Genomic DNA, 23195 nt, shown 5'->3' on the forward strand with positions numbered 1-23195 from the left:
AAGCAATGAGAAATAGTTAACCGATTCGCCAGAGAGGACTCTTGCTGTGCAAAGAAGGTGTGAGCATTAGATAAAGTTGACCCATGATGTGCAAAATGTGTCAAAGCAATCGAGAAAAACTGTAGTCTTTCTCTGACTCTTGTGCTTTGAGACCAATGAGCTCACCTGCTGCTTTCTATGGTGTAGATACACCTGATTGGTGTGTCTACATTTAAGCAAACAAGTGTTTGCACACCTGATGACTGTGTTGAACCAACTGGTTGGACGGTGTGCTAATTTGACAGTCAGTGCTTTGGTATTGCAAAGAAGTGACTTTATGATAGATTTTTGTGTCTAATGTACGTTTAGTGTGTTTAGTGTTTTGAAAATCACTGTGTGTAGAGTTTTGCAACAAGTGTGAGGTTGACAATGTGCTTATAGTTGTGCAAATATGGGCTGATGTTTTGCTTCTTGAGTGTAAGGTTTTGCTAATAGTGTACTACTTTTAATTTTAGTGTGTAAGCAATCGAAAAAAACTGTAAGCAGCATAAGTGAATTGAATTGATTTTAAATGTAATATTATTCATACGTATATATATATATATATATATATATATATATATATATATATATATATATATATATATATATATATGCTTTCGTCACACAAGTTGTAAGAGCTTGACGGACCAATCAACTCTCTGCTAAGTGAAGGTGTTGACACAGAGTGGATGCAGAGCTTTGAATTTTCCCAGCTGATTTATATTCAGCCTGTGTGTGGATGGAGAGAGTGACTGACTGGTGGTCGGAGCCCAGTATTGACTTCTCTGAGGATGTAATAGAGGCTGCAGTGATGGGATACTGGACATGAACTCTCTCTCTCTCTGTGGCAAGTGCACCAGAGCCATACAAGATATAACCAAGGCACTTAATCATTTTGCTGGCTCCATACAGAGATGCACTCGGCCCCGTGTTTTAGAAAAATGCTTGTGCCTTAAATTAGATCCCATTGATCCTGCTTTTTCCTATAATTGCACAAACAGAATGGATGCTGGTTTCACTGGGGGTCAACCCAGACATTTGAAATACTTTAGCTTTAAGCACTGAGGGTAAATGAAATCAGACAATAGACAGTTTGACCAGATTCAAGGTGATTGGACTATTAAAGGCTCGTAAGACAGTTTTAAAAGCCCAAACCTGTGTCTCCTTACTCTCTTGTGAATGTTCAGATGCACATTTCTGCACATTATGTGGTTACACAAGTATTCTACAGTGTTATATGCATTATACAGCCTACAGTTTAGTTACTATGCATTGGTGTCTGCTATGGAGGACATCAATAAGAACATATAATACAGACAGCCAAACTGCCATGTGATGTATGTTTGGAAAACCCTGTGTATTTGCGTTTGCCACCCAGACCTGTAATTCTGTCAGGCTAAAATAAATGCAATGAATCTGTCATCAAACTGTCCTTTTGGATACTGAAAGGATCAAACATGTTATTTTGTAGTGTTATTACCCAATAGAGAATGTGTGGAGAATTTTGAAACAAAGAGATGACAACAAAACTGTACAGTGCACATTTTAAGACTTGTTTACATTAGAATGGATATGGATAACATCTGAAACTCTTCACTGATTGGTTTTCTCAACTCCAGATTTTTTATTTCTTTTTTTTACAAACCCTACTCGTGTAATGCACACATTGGGGCATGAATTTGTCTGCTGACGTAGATTGTACTGGCCTAAATGAAGACTCTAGTAGCTTGTGATTGGTTGTGCTGCTGTCAGGGAACCGATGATGCTCTTGGCATTTGCAAAAGGTCAGACAACAGCTAAAAGGGTCATATGTGAACTTGGCTAAGTTGTTTATTTTTATTTTTTTCTATCTGCACTAACCCTGATGTGTTGCCTAATTAACCTTCAGAAACCTCTTAACTTGTGACTTCACACCCTTGACTGAAAGCAGGAATGGTTTCAGCAGGTCTTTGTGCCAACCCAAAAGTAATGGTTTGGAAGAATTCTGAAAATTGTCTCAGGAATACAATGTTTACTTTCTTTAATGAATCTATAAATGATGAAAATAATGTTTGTTCTTCAGCTGTAATCCTTTTATTTATTATTGAGTATTAGATCATTTCATAATCTTTTCTCACATTTAAGCGTGTATGAATCCTCTGATGGCTGTTGAGGTGCTGCATGCTAATATAGCACTGCTTCCACAGTAGAGACATGTGGCAACCGACCAATTTGGATGTGACACATCTCAATTGTGTCAGCATTTAGGGAGCCAATGCGAGAAAAAAGCAAGAAGGGAGCATTCGCAATAGATCAGTCATTATAAACTGGCTATTCATTAAACACTGTAATTGTATATACAATGTAAATGAATGAATTTTTTTTAAATTATGCCGTTTTAGTAGACAAAGCATTCATTTATTCTGTTTTCAGTGGGAGCTTAAATCTAATTAAAAGGGGATGCCGTCTTTGGCACAGAGCTATATTGAATTGTTCAGTTTGAGAACTGAACACTGAGCATTTTATCCAACAGGTCTGAGGTGTTTTCTCTTTATTTACCTTCTCTCCTTATTTGATCTCAAACCTATGTAAACAAAACAGCTCTTTGGGGCAAACTACTGGAAAATATGCGTATGCCTTATGTACGCGCATCTTGCTTGTCATGCACTATATTTCCGACGCAGACTCGACTATCCATTGATCATTGAAATTCATTTTAAGAAGCTTACCTTCGAATATCAAAAGCGTTCCCGGGAAAATCTCTGATTAAGTGGGTACATGTCTGCATGTGAGTTTGACAGCATGACAGTAAGCTTCTTTCTAAGCTCTCACAAGGAGTAAAGTGAGGGGTTTGCATGCCTTGGTTGGGGGAAATGTACAATCACACCTGCAGCAAAGTATGATATGAGCATTTTCCCTGTAGACCGCATGCATTCATCTTAAACTGCCTGGTATGATAGACAGGACAGGGGGCAGAAATGCAACTTTTGACAGATGTGGTTTTCTCTGTTTGTGTCAAATGATGAAGGTAGGTCAGAAAAGTCGGTGCCTCTTAACAGAGGCCCTTACCGACGAGATTAATGGTGAGACAGACACACACACACACACACACACACACACACACACACACACACACACACACACACACACACACACACACACACACACACACACACACACACACACACACACACACACACACACACACACACACACACACAGAATAATCCCTTTAAACTTAAAGAGAATGCAAAAACTGCCAAAACACACTATGTCATTGATCACACATTTGTTGACTTCAGTTCTGGTTCCTCGTGACTGTTCAATTGTAGACATTATCATTCAAAATGTGGAATGTCACCCGAACAAATGTTAAACACAAGTTTAGTTACCATAATCAATAAATTAAGAACCATAACGTCTAGACACAACTGAGCAACATTGTGCATTTTATTTTCTGCAGGTGTTTCTGGGTGACACATGGAGCAGTAAATCCTCTAGAAATGCGTGGTTGGTGCCTCCATGTGTATCAGGGACTCTTTGAATGTATACGTAGTTTCTTGTTCTGATGGAACTGTGTGATGGGCTGTTCAATGTTAGTATTGTGGGAAAAAATACCTCTTTTTTCTACATTTTAACCACTAGGTGACTAATATCTGGGCAAGAATGATAATAATACAGTAGCTTTAGAATGATTAAGGCTTGACAAATGGCTAGACTTTGGTGAATTTAATTATCTTTGCATGCAAAGGGTCAAATCATACATCTCAGGGTTTGATGAAGAAATCACACTGAAAAACCCTGAAAACTGTTTTACCAGTGGGGTGCGAGGTGCTTTTAGACAAAATAACATTTAGTTTCCATAACAACATCTTTGCAGCTATTTAAGACAGCTGAACTCAACTCTTAGACACAACATAATATGAAGGAAAGAAATGTCCATCACAAGTTTTTCTTTTGTTTGTAACCAAAATAAAAATTCAAATTATGTCCACAAGTGGAGGGAGAATAAAAACAGCATGGTTTGTTTGTTTGGGTACCAGAAGCAAAATACCAAGCCCCAAAAGTTGAGTACCCAGTAAAAGGCTTTCATGGTGCTAACTACACTATCTGTTTGGGGTAAAACCCGAGTGGGGAAAAGAACCCAAAAGAACCCAAAACCACTAACTACAAAACAACGAAGAAGGGGGGCAAAACAAACAGACAAACAAATGATCTGAACTTTTTCAATGACACAGAATTCCAGGCACCAGTCGACATCAGTGCAGTATGTATCTCCAATTATATAACATACGACAAACGCCACCTTGAGTTCCCAACCATGCGGTTTTATAGAACTATAGTTATAGTTCAAATTCACTTGAAAGAGTCTAACCTTTCCGGTGGTGAGAACCTTCCGAGACGATCAGAGGTGTCATGCTTGGAAACTTGTGGAAATTGTGAGAATAATGATGAGAGAATTTGTCAAAGCAATATGTCCTTAGGGGAAATGAAGGACGGAGCTTTGGTAAATAACATGTTCAATCTGAAAAAATAAAACTCAAGGACTATCTTATAAATGTTCATAAACCCCCCTCCCACAAAATGAGTCAACCAATCAGAAATGCTCTAAAATGACAAATAAGCACTACCTGTCTAATGCAAACAGACGGTGTGTGTGACACCACAAGCAGCACTCCTGGTGAGGTTTCACATGCCGTGTCCCAGGAATTGTTTCCATCACAGTTAGCATGTTAAATGTGAGCAATCCCAGTCAAAGTTGTATGTGCACCATGAATGATATGAGGGTTATACTGTTGCCTCACAGGAAGAAGGTTCCTGGTTTAAATCCCGATGAAAGCCTCTGCTTTTTGTCTACAGAACGTTGCGGTAGGCTGCAGCCGATCCTCCTGGCCATAAATAGAAATAAGAGTGCGTAGATGATGGCTGAGAGAATGAATGAACTATTGGTTCAAATGCATTCGTTCCATTGTTTCAGACCTTCTAGGAGAAAAACGAATGTTGAAAAATTAAAAGCGGCATGTCAATGACATTAATGAGTATCAAACATCTTTTGCTTTTTTTCTCTTTAGCTTTTGTCTTTCATTTAATTTCCAAATGTTAACAAATTTCCCAACTGGAGCATTCAGTTTCTTGCCCGAATGTCCTCAGGCAAATGACTGAACCACCTAATTGCCCCCAATATGCTCATTGTTTTCTGATGTCAGATGAATAATGAATGAATGGTCAAGTGAATGAGAAACAGTGTGTTTAGTTATTGCAGGTCTTTAGACAGTTATAGTCAGTAAAGTTGAGGAATTATTGGACATCACCTAACACTCAGGGTTTAGTTTTTAAGACTGACACTAGTCTATGATACTAGGTATGGGAACTGATGAGACTTTATCAGTGGCAATGCTATTATCAATTCTGCTTATGGAGCCAAATGTTTATTGATTCCCTTATCAATGCCAGACCAATTTTAAATCATGAAATAAGTACAGGTTTCTAGCCTTGACACAAATGCTTTACTTTTTAAAATTCCACAAAGAACACGGACAACAAGTCTGTAACGTATAACCTCCACAGCTAACAGGAGCATCTACACTGAAGCTACAAATACAGTCCAGATTTAAAAAAAAACTGATGCATGTCCAAGTAAATGTATAAATCCTATGCCATATGTCTTGTTATGTGCATTTTCAGCACTCCATCACTGATAGTGGAACTAATAAGTTTAAAAAGACCTACAATTCCAATTTTTCATCAAATTTGAAACTGGTTTTAGTCTGAATGGCACTTTATTAATATACTATTGAGCTATACTATTTATACTATTCTATGAGATAACCCTAAATATAGAATATACAAGCAACTAAAATACACTAGAAAGAGAAACAAAATTGGATACACACTGATATCTCTCATTATAGGTGAGTATTGTTGTGTATGTTAATCTTTGACAAGGCAATGTGCACAAAGTGGCAAACACAGTGTTCATGTGTTTTACTAGGAAAAGTTCTTCTCTTTGTGCTATGTCTGTATTTTTGAACTTTAATACACATACTAAACAAAAAGTATCAAGTAAACAGCAGGGCCTTTTAACTTCCTACTATGTTGTGAACCCATTTTCAACCTTTATTGAGGCCGGAGGATGTTTAGTTGCAGCCAAGATTCTTTTTCTTGATCATAACAGCATATCATAACTACAGTTATGATATATACTTATAATCAAATTTGATCCACCAAAAGAACGTCATTGTTAATGGGATAACTACACATATTGAAGAAAACCGCACTTGTAAGATAGCTGTGTGTAGCCCACCCCTAATACTCAGAGTATGTCTGGTACAATAGTCCTTAAGTACACTATATTGCCATAATTGAAAGAGCAAAAAGAAAAGAAAATCATTCGGGAGTATGTTGAATGTCCAGTATTAGTGATTCAAATCTTTTTGGTGCTCTTCAGTTAAAGGATGGTGCTTGCTGTTTTTGTAGGGTTAGGCCTCATTGTAAGTCAGTGTCAGTCTCGGAGCAAATCAGTCATTAATTAGCTGTACTTTCTTCATAGTGCTTCTGGCTTTCAAGGGAAACTTTCATGCAAGCTGCACGACAAAGATCTGCAGCTACATGTGCTACAATTATGAGAGCTGCATAAGGATGGCTGAGCAGCCCTCGTTCATAGTGAGAAGGGTGTACGGCAATCTGTGATCCTCGAGAGGTATGACAGAGAGGGAGAACAACATTGATTGAAGTTGTTCTGTTTTCTGCAGGCCTGGAGACTGTGGCTACATAAGGAAGGAAGTTTCTAGAGTTCAACTGCTTACTTTCAGAGTAAAAGTCAAGTTTAACTACCAAAACCAGGGGGACGCAAGAAATCCCCATTTGTTTGAATGAGAGGGCGTGTCCAGACTTTTGGTCTGTACTGTGTGTATGTATATATATATATATATATATATATATATATATATATATATATATATATATATATATATATATATATATATATATATATATATATATATATATATATATATATATATATATATATGCATATGCATATATATATGTTAGTGTAATGTTGTGCATAAAGTGGTATTATTGCATACTGCATATCTTGCTGCACATCTTTACCTCTGATGGAAGTCCTGTCACAAGTAATTCAACACCAACAAGCACAAGTCTGCTGCAGAGGCTCATTGTTTCTTTGCAGAAGTGCCGGTTGATCGCCCGTAGCTTTACACAAAGAGCAACTGACAGCAACAGCCCACAGTCAGAACGAACAATAGTAATCCAGAGTTGCATCTGCATGGCAGCTGCACCTCACACTAGTCGAGCAGTGTCATTTCAAAAATAATGTAGGAGCTAATTATCTTGACGCGTCCTCTGTCAATGTATGATCATATTCAAATAAATGTTGAAATAACATAATGCACTTACCGTTCACCAGGAACCCTACTGAAGTGTTGATGGTTGAACTAGATGAGGAATTCCTCCTTGCTTGCATCTGACTCCAGTTCAAGCTGATAGGATTGTTCCATACAGTCAGAGAGTGAAAACATGTTTGCCAGATATTTTATTCAGGTACATACAGGTGCACCTTGAATAGTTTTCCTGTTATCAGAGGGATTTGGGAGAATTTGTGATGGCACATGCTTTCTTGGGGAGCATTGGAAGGTGGGGGAGGAAGGAGTTATTTCTCAGTTTAGTTGATGTTGTATTTCAAATATCAGCAGACTTGACATTCAAGGAATCGCTTACCCTGCCTTTAACCAGTCATGCATGTTATTAGATGTGAGGAGGAGTACTGAGTACCAAGAGAAAACGCGTGATTATCAAACAGGAGATAACAGCAGCTCGTCCTTTTAACAAATGTGAGGCTGTCACTTTTAGTTTAAAATCTGTCTTATATTTGAATAGATTAGTTTCACCACTTAACTTGTCAGTGAAAGTGATTGATGATCAACTGATAGTCTTCATGCAGGATAGCTGTTCTTTGTTATAAAGCTGCTAGTCTAAAGGAGAGGAGGCTGTTACAAGGTTTGATAAAACAGAGTCATATATAAAAGCCCTTTTGGTCAACCAAATCAGCCGAAAGATGTGCACATTAGTTTTTGTAGAGTGACGCTCCATACCAAGACTTTCCATCTCTTCAATTGTTTTCTTTTTTCTTTCTTTTTTTGTTTCCCCTGGTGTTGTTGGTGTGTTATTGATCATTGTTGGCCAAAGTCTGCCCGAATCAACTTGTATTGATTTTGCTTCAGTAGTAAGCCTCTCTTTCTGACCCTTGTCTCTCTTCAGCTCAGGCACCTTCTAAACATCCTAACTACTCTGCTGAGGGTTTACTAAAACATGTTATTGTAGTGGAAGTTCCCAGGTACATTTACTCATGCCTGATTGGAGCCCCAACAAAATAAGTCTATACTAAAGCTTTTCAGATGTTACACAAGAAAATGTAAGTATTGCATAATTGTAAGTATGAAGTATGCTCCCCCACATGTTGCTTCATTGTCATTCACCAAAACAACCCACTCATAGCACAAAGACTTAGCAGTGATGATTAAAAGTTGCTGTGAAGTCAGGGTCCATATGCCAACATTTTGGGAAGTATTTTCTTATCAACCCCAACTCCAGTGTTCTCATTTAAATGCTGTAACTTGTTCATTTATCTTGTGTAGAAATAACTATGTAAAATGAAACACATTATGAACATGTATATATCATATATGTATATATAAATCTAAATAAGTTGGACATGCATAAACTTGCTTAAAATAATATGCATGAAAAATTAACTTCATACACTGCAGAATTGGACTTTACAGCTACAGAATATTTCTAATCAAACCCTTACCAGAAAGCATGACATAATATGTATGTGTTCATTCTTAAACAATTAGAAAACCTTTTATAAGGGTGACTGCTTTGTTAAAGTTTGGAAATCTTGCTTTCTGTGGTAACAGAAGTAACCATGTGATTATGATAAAGGAGCTATTAAATGCACCAGATGTTGACTATTTGTTGGAATTAAAAGAATAAAGCACTTTAAAGGTCAATTGATGAGGAAATCAGCTTTATACACTCCTGAAGAATAATGGGTATAATTTGTATGACTGCGAGGGGCTTCATTGATGCTGTAACATTATCTAATAAGACTGATTCAGACATTTCTTTCTTTAATTGGTCATTTGTCTCCATTCTGCTGCGAGCTTCTGATTATGTGCACAGATTCTACAATGAAAGTTCAGTATTTATGTCTCAAACTAATCTTGACTTTTACAAACTGTATACAGTAGCTTATTACTTTAACACTGGCATTAAGTATATGAGTATAACATTTTAAAATTTTTTGATAACACGCTTTCACTCACAGTCCACCTTTGTGCTTTACATAGCAGTGCTTTATGTCCTGTACTAGAGTCAGCCAGTGGAAACTTTCCAGCAATAATATAAAGGTCGGAGTGATAGGAAAAAGTCATTCTCACTTTAGAAAGTAACACATAGTTAGGAGCCTACTGTGTCAATTTAAAATGTGCAGCATATGGATAAAAATAAACTTTTGAATATGCCAGATCTTCTGACTAAGTAACAGTTGGTGTGGCAAAGTGAACAATGACGGCAAAACATTCCACTATTTATTTTTATACTGCGAGAGAAAAACATTTCAGATGTCTGTCTTTTTTTAAATTAGAGCGTATTAAGGTCTGTACATCTAATTAGTTGGAGATCATTTTAAAAGTAATTAAAAATTGCCACATGTAATTTGATAGCCCATGCAGTGCGTAATTAAATATTTGTATATTTAATATTAAATGTAAATAGATTATATAATTTCAAGTATTTTATTTCCAAGTACCTGCAGTGTATTAAATACAACATCTACACACAATAATTGCTGGCTGATTATGCTCAAATGTGCCTGTTGACTTCTTTTGGGAATTTCCTTGTCTATATCAGCTACCCCTGAATCTTAAATATTTTTATACAATCATTGCTTTATCAATGTTACTTGAGATGTCTTGTCGGCATCTTGTTTTTTCACTTTACTTTGACCGTCCAGTGTTCCCTGCAGTTAAAATAAGATGGCTCCCTGTGTTGAACAGGTTATACATAAGAGGGGCATTCTGTCATTCTATCTGCAGCTTGTTGCTGCATTAGAAACCTTGTAAAAGGAATTGATTGAGGTGCTGAAATTCAGTGCTCCTGGGTGCAAAAACCGTCCGTGAGCTGTATTCTTTAAATCATTGTCTTGGGGACTCTGTGGCAGTGAATCAATAAGCAGTTAACACATGATCCTATGATTTTACTATAACTCACACATTTGCAGCTTCCTGTTTAACAGGCATTACTAATAATTCTACATGTAAAAGCAGCATAGAAACGTGGTGGAACTTGTATTCATAAAAGCAATTTTGAATGAAGACTAATTATTCATATTTATTGTATTACTGAACTTAATTAAATTAGGTCATACTATATTTTTAATTTATGCTACATTAGAGCTAGATTGTCTTCACAGAATCAAGTAATTATTTTGGATAGCCTACTGGTGTGGGGAAAGGAAAATACAGTCCATTTCTGCTGCACCATAAAATGTGGAATTGAATCTACAGTGTACAAATGGCCTTTGTAGCTCGCCTTATTTTTCTGCCAGTAAGATAAACTTTGATAGGGAGGCCTTGAAGACTTCGAAAGGGTGCGGGTGAGACTAATCCTGCCTGTGACAGACTTATGATCCCAGGGCCTAAGTGAGAAACCCAGAAGTCCTGGAGCAGGTGGTCATCTATTTGGGCTCAGCCTCACTCTTTCCCTGCGGGGCTGAAGCAAGATGAAGTCTGAGGCTCCATCAGCAGGGTTAAGGAGGATGCTCTATTTCATTTGGCGAGGGACAAAGAATCTCCCCGCCTCAACACTTCAGGCCTCTGAAGACATGTAAACAACAAGATGTTGACAGCTGGTGCGGGGCACTTGTCTGAATTGATATCTGTTAAGGTGTAATTTTAAAGGTGTAGACACATAGGGGTGCTGAGTTCAGGACCAGGAGGTTTTGAGAATATTTTGTGGATGCCAGAAAGAGAGAAAAGAGTAATTTGCCTGTTTTTTTTTAAATGTTTTTAAGCTATAGTAGTCATCATCCTTTACCTATGTTCTTATCATTAAGCACTTGGTTTAACGTTTCCAACTAAGATGTTAACATTTTCAATGCTATGACAACTGTCACGGCAACAACATTGATTTAAGGTACCTAATTACTAGGGGTGTAACAATATATCGTGCCACAAAATTTCGCGATACAAAAACGTCACAATGCGTGTCGTGGAGGTGACAAAGTGTATCGCGATATTGGGTTATTAATATTAATCTATTGTGTTGACTAGTAACGCGCATCCGACCGCGACCGCATCTCGACCCGCGGACCAAAATCTTACTCCGCTCAGAAGAAACTACTCCCGTTTTGTGGTCCCGTTTTGAGCTCTGAACTTTTACTTATGTAAGTCTGGTGTAGAGTTAAACCTTACCTTATTAAATTAAACCTTTTTCTGGTCGTGAGTAGGATAAACACGCGGGCAACTTCTGCTGAGCTCCAGTGTACTTTAATGTCCCTCAACAGCGTAGGATTTTAGAACATCAACAACAGCACCTAGTGCTGTATCACTCCGCCCAATCTAAAACAGACTAATCACTACAGATAAACTGACTAGTGTCATTATAGTCCCTGATTTACATCAGAATATAAAGAATATATTTATAAAATAATGAACCCTGAATTACCAAAATAAACTTCTTAACAAAAATAAATCTCCTCTTACACTTATAAGGTGAGCATGAATCAATCTTTTTATGATGTAAAATTGTATATATTTATTTACTTGTATTTATTTATTTAATTTTAGGTGTTAAATTAGAAAGAAAAAAGTCAAATCATACATGAGAGAAACTATTCAGTTTGTGGCAAAATATTTTTACTTGTATGAAACTGAAGATGCATAATGCAAACCTGACATTTACTTTTAGTTCAGTTTGTGGAAAATGGTTGGCCTGGCTTTCTCTTTAAAACTTAAACAGTTATAAAGCATTACAAACTGTAACAATAGGGCAAACGTACAGTATTGTTTTGTATTTTGTGTCTTTCAAATAAAAGACAATTTTTTCCAGTCATATGTTCCTCATTCAAGGTTGTTAAAAAAATACTGCTATATCGTATCGTTATCGTGACCTCAATATCGTGTATCGTACCGTATCGTGAGATTAGTGTATCGTTACACCCCTACTAATTACTCATGTAATCCAGCTGTGATTCAGTAACAGAGTGAGAGCAAGGGGTTTTAAAACCCTATGGGTTATTTATTTATTTATTTATTTATATTTGCATTTAAGGCCTGCAATACATTAAAACAGTAAGGAGATGGAAGAAAAAAAAACTATAATGAATTTATTTATATGATGATGTCAACAGGTGATATTAATAATTCAGAACATAGCCAGTATCCATGAAAGACTTTGAGGAGGAAAATGGAAAGAGGGCATACATAGTGTCACCAAATGCGTGAGAAAATTATTAAAATGTTTAAAAGAACGTTTCTTAAAGAAAGATTGGAAGTGATTTGCATATTTCTTCTTCTACAGAGCAGAATATCTGTAACAAGGAAAAGTATTTAAGTATTTCTTATCCCAAAGTTTGATCATTTCAGTCATTTTCTCTGCTTTTTGTCATTTTCATTAAATTTGAAGGAGTCAAAAGTAGTTCGGCTCACACAGTGAAGAGAAGATATAAAATAGTGCAGCATCTCCAGGGGGGAGTCTTACTGTTTACTGTGTTTATAAATTACATGATGTGGAGCACAAAAATACAAGAGTTAGACTGAAAAGTTGTCTTTCTAGTGCACCTCTGTTGATATATATATAAAAACATGTAGTTCTTACCAAGTGGGTGGCTCTGGCGCCCGAGAGGTTAGAACTCACAACAAATATCTGGTGGTACATACTACCACACGACTCAGTGCAGCCTGAGATGTCACCTAAGATCTGTAGATTAATTTTTACAGAAGTAAATATGTCAGATGTTAAAAAGGAAAAAAAAAGGAATGCAGGAATTAAGTGTAAAATAAAATGGCGATATGAGAACTACAGATTTGAATGTAGTTTGTAACGCTGGTGCAGATTCAATTTGGCATAAACACTGTCATGACTGTTGACACAAAGATGCACCCAAGATGCTCTCGGCCACCTCCCGGGGGAGTGAGGTGGAGGGTGAAGGTGCCCTGTGGTTGCATCAGCTCACTATAAATAGGGTTGTGGAAAATTAACAGAGTACCTTAATGGTTTAGCAGGGGCACTAATGCATTGCAGCTGTGAAAGATGTATGAGGCATTATTTCTGTAGCTGTTATTATGAGAATGAGAAAGATGGATGGATGGATGGGGGGTGGGGTGGGGGGGGTCACATTAATCACTTTTGTAATGATTACGTTATGAGGAAACTGATAGAGTAGCTTATGTTGAACTTCACTCAGATTGTAACCTTGACTTTTAGTGCTTTCACATCAAAGTTATTTTATCTATATATTCAAACGTTTACACTCTGGACTAAATCTACATATGTGTGACATCCCATAGACCAACCAGCCAAAGCTTAGACTGGAGAAGGAGGTGTTATCAGTGTAGATTAAGCTTAACCATGGTTTGATTCAGTTCTCGTTTGATTCATTTCTTTTTTTTCCTGGGAAGGCTCATTTTTGGATTTTTGAATCCTTCACAGACAGTATGGTTCATGGTTATTATACTTATGGTTGGTCATTACCCCCCAAAAAAGAACTTCAGTTGTTGCAGTTGGAGAAATGAAAAGATCAGGTATATTACATCTTCTGATATGATCTCCCACTTACCACAGTTTTCCTAAAACAGAGTTTTCTGTGCCTGAGGGACTCCTTTCCTATCTGTGCCTTCTTTCCTGTCAGAAGGGATGTAGTTTTGGTATCGTAACCATATTAGTTTGGGGAATTCAAACTTGCCTCAAGTATGGCATTTGAAGTTAGTGCTGCAGGAAGTAATTTTATCTTCATATTGGCATAGAAACAACAAATCCCTAATGCCGTTGCACCAGCATGCAATGTTAATAAAATATTAGGGAAACAAAATCATATAATTGAAGGCAAGATGATGAAGGAATGTCATGTTAAATTGTTTAGCGTACAAATAAAACATGACTGATGAATTTATGCTGTTTTACAACCCCACAAACCTTGGCTTTGACCATCTTGTAGCCGGTCAGGTGTGAACACACAATGACTTTTTTTGATTAGCAAGATTTTTAGACTCCTGTTGAGAATTAATGAATAAATTATGAAACCAAATAAGTACCTTCCAAGTGATTTTGTTCCCACGCTACCTATCATCAATCATTCTCTTTCGACTTATTATTGTACCATTCATATAAAAATACATCAACTGTTAAGTGGGATATGATATTGTATAATTACTGGAAGCTGTGGCTTCTGTGGCTGCTAATGTGACAAGATTCTGGTGAAACTTCAAGTTGTGATAAAAACTAGAAGAAAAAAACTCACCATATTTATATATAAAGAAAACAAAACTATTTGACTGTTGGTGTCTGCATTACACATGGAGATATAGGTGCCTCATATTGTTTGCATGAAAATAGTTTAATTTAGCATTTACAATCATAATCTGCACCACAAAATTTTAGTTTAGCCAGCCATTCTAAGTAATTTGCTCTTTGATACAGAGTAGTTTAGTTCCTCTTTATTCCACATTGATTTCCAGGGGATATGAACAGATGAAACTGTGTGCATCAGAGAAACAAAGCTTGTTTGTAAGATATGGTTAGGTTAGACCTGTTAGACCTATAACAATAGGATTTGCTGGGATTGTATTCATACTGGTTTCTTAATGTTTTCATGTTTTTACAGTAAATCACAGAGAGCTATTAATCCTCTACATTAGACTGAAAACTGGTAAATAAACTGCAATCTCAAAAGAACTTGTGTGCCATTTCAAGGATGTCCACATTTCTTGGAACTGAAAGTGCAGTTTGAAAAAGTCTCACAAAAAAGGACGTGGAAGTTGGAAAAGTTTTCAGATACAGGCTGACCTTTTGTTGTGTTCAATGACATTTGTACCCAATAAGAAAATGTAAAATAAACCAGTTCCTGTCTTCTTAACGTGACAAATGACTATACAACTCCTATTATGCCAAATTGATAAACAGAATCCTTCTGACTGGTATTTTCGTTTCCTCTCTCTACAGTGAGTCCAGATGTGACCGGTGATTACAAACATCATCATCATCATCATCATTATCATCATCCACCTGCCAAGGATTCAGAAATGGATGGCAAATCTAGCAGCCTCAGACTGATTGGAGCCATCTGGGTCCTGGTGCTGCCTTGTTTACATATGCTCCTGGCCTTTTAACAGCTGCCTTTCTCAGAATTAAGCTGTGAGACTTGATTTCAAGCTTATTTATCCCAAAATGAGAGAACTAGTGGGTGTAACAAGCTAAAATATATGGCGGACGTCCACTTCCACACACTGCTTGACATAATAGGGACACTTACGATCGTGTGGAAATTACGAGACTGTGGTTTACAGAAGTCAGGATCTGCTGGCTTTGCCTGTTTTTATTTTAAGAGTGACTTGCCATTCATTTATACTAACAATGACTTATTTATATTAGGTGAGGTCAACGCTTGGATATTAAATAGTATATATATATATATATATATATATATATATATATATATATATATATATATGTGTATCAGCACATTCAGTAAATGATCTGTAGATATGGAAGCATGAATTTACTTCTGCATAGCACACTACGGTACGTGATTCTTTTAAGGTGTATCAACGACTCCTTCAGTTGCAATATTTATACAATTGTCCTGTTACTCTAATACTGTAATAAGAAACCATTCTTTAAAAACACAAAGGTTATTAAGAGTGTGTGTTTCACCATAGTGGGAACAAGAAAAAAAACTTAGTAAGCAATCATGTATGTGTTGTATGTTACATATTTTGATGTAAAAAACAAACAAAAAAACAAAAAAAAAACAGAGAAACAGCAAGAACAAGAAAAACAATCTTGATATCTACTTCTTTTTAAGAATAATAGATCCCTTGTTGTCCACAATTCTTTTAATTAGTATTTTTCAATTGTAAATTGACCTGTACTACTGTGGGGAAAAGGGCTGAAAGCAGAAGGTTGGACAGGTGGAGATTGGGGGCAAGGGAGAGAATTCATAGCCCTTTCTTCTTTAGAAATAGATTAGTTTCCTCAGGAGTCTATTATCATCTTTCAAACTCAATCCTCCTCTACCGTCATAGACCTGGATGGGGGCTGATAGCTTCAGGAGCTACTGGTGAGGAAGAATCCAATTGCTTCTACCCGCTATCTAACTGCATAATGTTGGTGTGTTGCTGACAGGTTTCTGTGCAGACAAATGTAAAATGACTTGTTTCACATATACCATGTGTGTCTGGTCAGTGAGACAGAAAAACACTCAATAGTACTGAAAAATTGGTTCTTTGACTCACAAATGCTACAGTATTTTCAGTTAGTATTCAGACCCTCTATTCTGAGATATGTTAATTCTGTTTCAGGGTGCCAAAATTGTTTTGAAATCTACCATACATCTGTACTCTGTACCTCCCCATGTTGATGTGACAAACTGTATTTTAGAAGGTTTTTTTATGGTGGAAATGCTGATGTAGTACCTCAAGAGGCAAAAAAAAACTTAAGTTGGTATAAGCAAAAGTTTGCAGCTTAAAAAAAACAACATAAAAAGTGTTTGCACAGTTCAGAAACAGGATTACGTCAAGGCGCAGATTTTGGTAAGGCTACAAAGAATTTCTGCTCTAATGAAAGTTCCCCAAAGCACAGCGGCCTCCATTATCCTTGAATGAAAGACATTTGGAACTACCAGGACTTCATATATCTGGCTGCCTGGCCAAATTGGGCAAGAGAAGGGTCCAGAAGAGATTGGAGGAACTTCCACAGGGACAACCATCATCGCTACGCTCTGCTCATCTGGGCTTCAAGGCAGGCTGGACAGATGGAGGCCTCTCCATAGAGACATTGAAAGTCTGTTTGGACTTTGCAAAAAAAAAAAAAAAAAAATCCCACATGGAATTCCTTTTCTGCTGTAAACAAGATTCTCTTGTCAAACTAAAGGTTTTTTTTGGCAGAAATTCTAAACATCATGGCAACGATGTTCTGCTCACCACCTACCCAATACCATCCTATCATTAAGGACTGGTGGTGGTATCATCATCCTTTGGGGTGTTTTTTTAGCAGGGAGGACTAGTCCGGGAAGTGAGGAAGCTAAACAAAGCAACAAAATGAACAACCAAAGTCAAAGTTTCAAAAAGTCTAAAAGGTTTATTTTACTAAATTAATATGACATTTGGCTGTGTGATGGGACACACCCACGCAGACAGCTGAAATAATATCAAAGTGGGGTGATCTATTCAAGCTGAAGGCTTCATTTCAACAAATCCTTTTTGAAAGTGAAATGTTCCAAAAACTGGAAAATGTTTACAGAAGTCATTTATTTTTCAGCCTCTGAAAAACTTGTAACCTAAAACAAAACTCACTCACACCACATTAACCTTGACAGATATAAGTTTGCATATGTTAAAGTCTCTGAAGGTATTCTCATTCGGCCAGACAAAGCCCAGACTTTAACCCAGTTAAACCCAGACTCTAACTCGGTTAAAGTCTGGCAAAATCCGAAAATGCCTGTCCGCTTCCAATTCGGCCTGACAGAGCTTGGGTAAATCTGCAGGGAAGAATGGCAGAAAATCCCTTAATCCAGGTGTGCACAGCTTCAAACCCATTGAGACTCAGGGCTGTAATCACTGTCACAAGCTCAACCACCAAGTTCTGATTTCACAGTCTGAATACCAATGTCATTTCAATATTTAAACATTAGATTTTTTATTTTATTTCTAAAATTCCTTTTTGATTTCGCCAGTATATAATACTGACTATAATTGATTAAATAGAAATATGAATTGAATGGGGTTTAGCATAATAGAGCATCATGGAAAAATGGTAAATAGTAATAAAAAAGTCTGAAGCTGTCTAAACGTAATATGTTTTCAGAACTGAAAATCCTCTTTTGAGGCGCTGCATTTTTTTGAGTCATCACTGCTCATTTTTATCACATGTGAACACACGCAGAGAACTACGGAAGTAGGCTAAATTACTAAGACTGCTGCTGAGTATATCACTGTAACAGAAACAGTCCCTTAATGTTTACTGTTTGGGCTCAAGTGTACAGAAAACTGTATAACATAATTCACTTTAACTGTAAGAAGACATTGCTTATAAGATCAACCCCTAATTTATGAGGGTTTATTCAAGTTAATTTGCACTTATATATGTGGGTATGACCCATTATCATTTACTTTGTGCCAAAATTCTGTCTTTAGCTTAAATTTCTTAATTGAAAGTTTTATTCACCATCTCAATGGACAATTCTCAGGATATTTTGTTTGATCATAGTCTCAAGCCTCAAACTTGAGTTAGCCTTTAATATGCTCTGTAATTGTTTTCATCATTATTCCCCATTAATAAAACAGGTTTTGTGCTTGTTTCAATATGCAGACAAGGCTGTTTGAGGTCCTTGATTTATATTCAGTGGTAATCTTGAGGTTTACAGTGTTCACTGTGCTCATTTCTTACACTGAATTTGTGTTTTTTGTTTCAGCTGTGAGATTCCCAAATAAAGATTTTCACTGGTTAAAAACCTTAAAATAATCGTGTAATTTCTGAACAAGTCACAGCCTTCATCAAAAACTGTCATCTTCATAGCCAGGGCTATTGTCGCCTGTGTAAATGACACCACTAAAGATTTGTGTTAAGTCTCAGAGGACAGCAGAAAAAAATATGTTTTTCTTATTTTTTAGGTCAAATATAAGTTATGGTTTTGTCTGTGCCTCTATACTTAAACGACTGGGTGTAACTTGATTTTTTTTTCTGTGTTTATCGTTCATACACAGACAGACAGTTAGCCAGATGAGAAAGAAAAGGGGTCTGATCCTGGCCGTAGTGTCATGACAGTGATACTACTATAACAGAGATGTATGTCCTGCAGGCGAGCCATTCAACACGTCAGAACCTCTGAAACAACATGCTGCTTTTCTAAAATACCAACTGTGTAATTGCTCTGGTACATTAGGTTCTATTTTATCTCAATAGTCCTAAATAGAATATAATTCATGTCTTGTCCATTCATCGTTGCTCCATAGTTATAATTTCAGCAACTTATGCTGCCAGTTCAGTCACTGAAGTTATGACGAAGAATGTGGAACTCTAACAAACCAGACAAGTGCTAAAATGATCACATCCCCTACTAGCTGGCCATTGTTTAAGAGGGAAATTGAAATATACATCAGTCACAATGTAGCAGGCAAACTTTCTGGTTTCACTTTGACCAGATAAATTGTTAAGAGTGATGTTAAGTTTTGAATCTGAAGATAATAGTGATGCTTGTTTCGGTTACCAGATGTCTGATATTCTGTGTGCATTTTTACACTGATTTTAATTCCCGGATATCAGAACTTGTTAACTGAGGAGATCTTATTTCATTGTAGAAAAACGTGCTTGGATCAGGTGACTTTCTTGTCTAATGTTATAGCTTTATGAAATAACTTTACTCGAAGGTTGCTTTCCAGCAGTTTTCACCAGCTTCAGGTTGTAAACTGTACAAATTGTCCTGCTCCTGTTTATTCCCACAGTAGCCTAAAATGACAAGCACAGCAGGTCAACAACGGGTCTTTTTTACTGGGAGGCATCGCTAGACTTTTTCATGGCGATTCATATTCTCTAGTCCAGGGTTTCAAATTTTTCTTGTGCCTAAATGATTTGTATAGCTCAGAAAAAAATCATGGCTTTTTCATGGCAACCATGAACTGTCATAGTATGGTAACTCATATCTCAATGTAGGATTATTAATCAGTAAATTTTACATACTTTTGTTATTTAATATGTATCAGATCAAGTCTTAATATTGTTTAACATTAATATTTACAGGGAAAGGTAACAGTTTGTGATCAAGTTTGACCATCTTTTACAATGAATATATAAAGTAGTTGTTGTTTTCATTGTAAGGTTTTCTTTCCACTGTTTTGTTGGTTTGAACAACACAATCTGAGAGGTCCTTTCTGCAACTCTGTGCCCTCATGTAGACACTTCAATCTGTGATCTCACGCTTTGGTGAGCACCCATGGACAAAAGTGAGAGCTGGGAACAAAGACGGAGCAGAAAATAGTGATCCTTTATTAACAGCTCAGCTCTGACCTTGCAGTCCATTTACAGCCAATGTCCACATCTCGAGTTTGCTCCTCTTTTGTGCAGTCACTCTTGAATAAGATAGCGGCATATACTTAAAGTCCTTAACTGTAGTTTAGAGGTACTCCGTTCTGGGTGAGAAGGCCGTAACTGAGAGGAAGAGGAGGAGGAGGTGGAGGGGGAGCTGAGAAAACGTTTTCATACCTCCCACCCTGCATTTTTTTTTTAATCATACAACAATGAGAGTTAATTGTTAATTAATGATGTGCACCAGATTTTATTAAAGAAAGATGAGCGCCATTTAACAAAAATTTTACTAACATACATTTCTTGGATTCAGAATACTTAAATAAGTTAATAAATTTTGAGGATTTCTCAGCCTCTCCTTCACCCTGCTTCCTATTACCAGAGAGTCAAAAATCATCTAAAGATTAAGAGGGATGTCTCCACTCTTAAAATTCATTGGGATGAGCAATGAGTGACACTCAGCCTTTATGCTCTTTAATTTGTTCCTTGGCAGCACTGTTCAGTTTTTCTCAGTTAGCTCCATTTACTCTTTCGTCTTTATCTCCATCCTTCTTCACCAAATGTAAAAATGTAGACAAACTTTAAAGGCTAAAGTAGACCAAAGCTAACCAGGAAATGATGACTGGCCCTCAAAGCATGTTCAAAGCATGTTCTAGGTATTCAGGTATTGCAAGTTCTTGTCCAAACATGTAATATATTATGGCCTAGATTCACATTTTCTGTGGATCACCTTACAGTTAGGTACAGTCAGGTTTAATGAGAATTCTTCCTTACTACCACCAGTTAATTACTCACCAAATAAGTAAATAGCTTAGGCAGAGATATAACTCCAACAATTAAGCTGATAGATCACTCAGTACGTTTACATGCACTAACAGAAAGTTGAATTGTTGCCTTAATCCGACAGAAATCGAAGTTTTAAAAGCCATGTATACACCTTAGCCGGGAGGTGGTCAAACCGAACTGAAGCTGTTGAGATCGAACTTTTAGTGCCAGAAAGTGCAGCCCTAATTCGAGTTATTTCGGCATGTATAGACAACCCACGCCTAACCGAGCTACTGACTGCCCCGGGACTCCCCCTTCCGGAAGTGACGAGCCGCAGGAGTGTGAATAGTCACCGCATCACAACAACACGGTAACAGAAGAAGAAGAGGGAGACTTTGCATGCACATTACCTGCAACTTGATCAGACTTAGTATGTACGAAATTTACAGAGCTGCTGCATCATTAGCATCCATTTCTTCGCATGTTGATGTCCTCCTTCGTGCTTGTTTACTAATTGTACTGGAAAAATACGCAAGTTTAGGAGCAGAGGCCATGAACTCAATAACATTAATTCCCGTTTTTCTGCAAACACAAAATCCCCTTTCACTCAAAACTGTTTTGATAGATGTAGTTTTGGTCCCCAATAACCATTTAACCTATTACCATCTAAAAATAGACATGGGGCTGATGGACTCTGAAACGTCTTTTTCACATGTCCTGTAACCAGCTATGTGCATTTATGTGAATACAGAGATTCAAACTGGTCCCCGAAATATTCAGGCTCCAGTTCTATTTAGAGTCAGATAACTCCAAGAAAGCAAGTTACCAACACTGTTTGGTAACTTGAAACTTATTCAGTTTTAAAGCTTTAGATGGTTACAAACTGTTGTCTTTGGAGTCTTTTATCTTTGCATACTGAAGAGGAGCTCCTGGGACCATCTAAGCAGAATAATGCTGAGCACTGCTGAAAATGTATACAGAGATTAATTTCATATTCCCGTTGAGGTTTCTGTTTCACTAAAAATGATTACTGTGACCTTGACAACGGCTAACGTAGAGGCTCAACTCAGACAGGAGCTTTAATCATCACAGCACAGACACAGACAAAACTGAGTTTCATTCTTCCAACTCTTAATGGTAAAGATTGTGTTTGTAGACGCTTGACTCTCAACACAGGATGTGGCTTTGAAAGCATTGAAGAGATTTATCGCTGTGCAATTTGAGTCTGCTTGGCCTGTTGTCAAGACTGAAATATAAAATTTGTTAACACTTTGTACAAATATACACAGACAGTGGAGGTTGAATCTAATCCTCAGTGATCCTTTAAACTTTAATTTGAAGCCAGCAGCAGGTCAAGGTTTTCATTCAGAGTCTAAGGCTATGTTTCAAATTGTGTACTTGTCCACTTACTATTTTGTAGTAAATTTATACTCTCAATTGTACTGTTTTGCCATATTTTGCAAGTTCCACTGAGTGTAGAATACTGGACATTTCCCTAGAAACAAGTTCATTGTATTGTTGTTTCTGTTCCTGAAAGAACAGGAGTTTTAAATTGGGCCGCAGTACATGAAAGACCTCTGTGTTTGAGTGTACACATGAAAACGCACCATTTTAAACAAAGCTCACTCTCTGAGCTGGAGCTAGTATTACATTGGACACCCTTTTATTTTTTTCAAGCAAATACTAAATAGTGTGCTGGATCCCTCACAGATTTGTGAGCTGTAATGTGATAGTATCACACAGATTCTTTAGATTGTGGACAACTCTTTTATTATGCATTTATCTTGTCTGTTCTGACATTTCCTTGGCCTCACCGTCATGTTAGATGATATAAACTTTGTGGCATGGTGTGTTTTACTGCTGACAGTAGCCATTAGAAGAGCAATGTTTCAGTTATTAAGAGGTTCACAGACAGCCAAAAAACATCCCTGACACTGTGACACCAGCAGAAGCATGAATTGTTGATACAAAGCAGGACAGATTCAGAATTTCAAGGTGTTGGAAGTGAATCAGTTACCCCTCCTTTTGTGTGTTGCAGAAGAATTTCAGACTCACACTGTAAAGAGAAGTCAGGGTGGCTTCCACCACCGCACGTTGAGTTCTAG

The 23195-nt window shown here is 37.1% G+C and overlaps 1 protein-coding gene across 1 annotated transcript in view; it reads left to right on the forward strand.

Annotated features, from left to right (window-relative positions):
- Positions 1–18937, forward strand: part of gpc5a (glypican 5a) — a 195862-nt gene extending 176925 nt beyond the window's left edge. The window contains exon 9 of the mRNA XM_061741683.1: positions 15247–18937. Within this exon, the coding sequence (XP_061597667.1) occupies positions 15247–15413 (167 nt within the window). The 3' untranslated portion in view covers positions 15414–18937. The remainder of the gene's footprint in view (positions 1–15246) is intronic.
- Positions 18938–23195: the final 4258 nt, after the last annotated feature.

Source organism: Cololabis saira, chromosome 2, assembly GCF_033807715.1.
Source record: "Cololabis saira isolate AMF1-May2022 chromosome 2, fColSai1.1, whole genome shotgun sequence".
In the NCBI taxonomy this organism is placed as follows: Eukaryota; Metazoa; Chordata; class Actinopteri; order Beloniformes; family Belonidae; genus Cololabis; species Cololabis saira.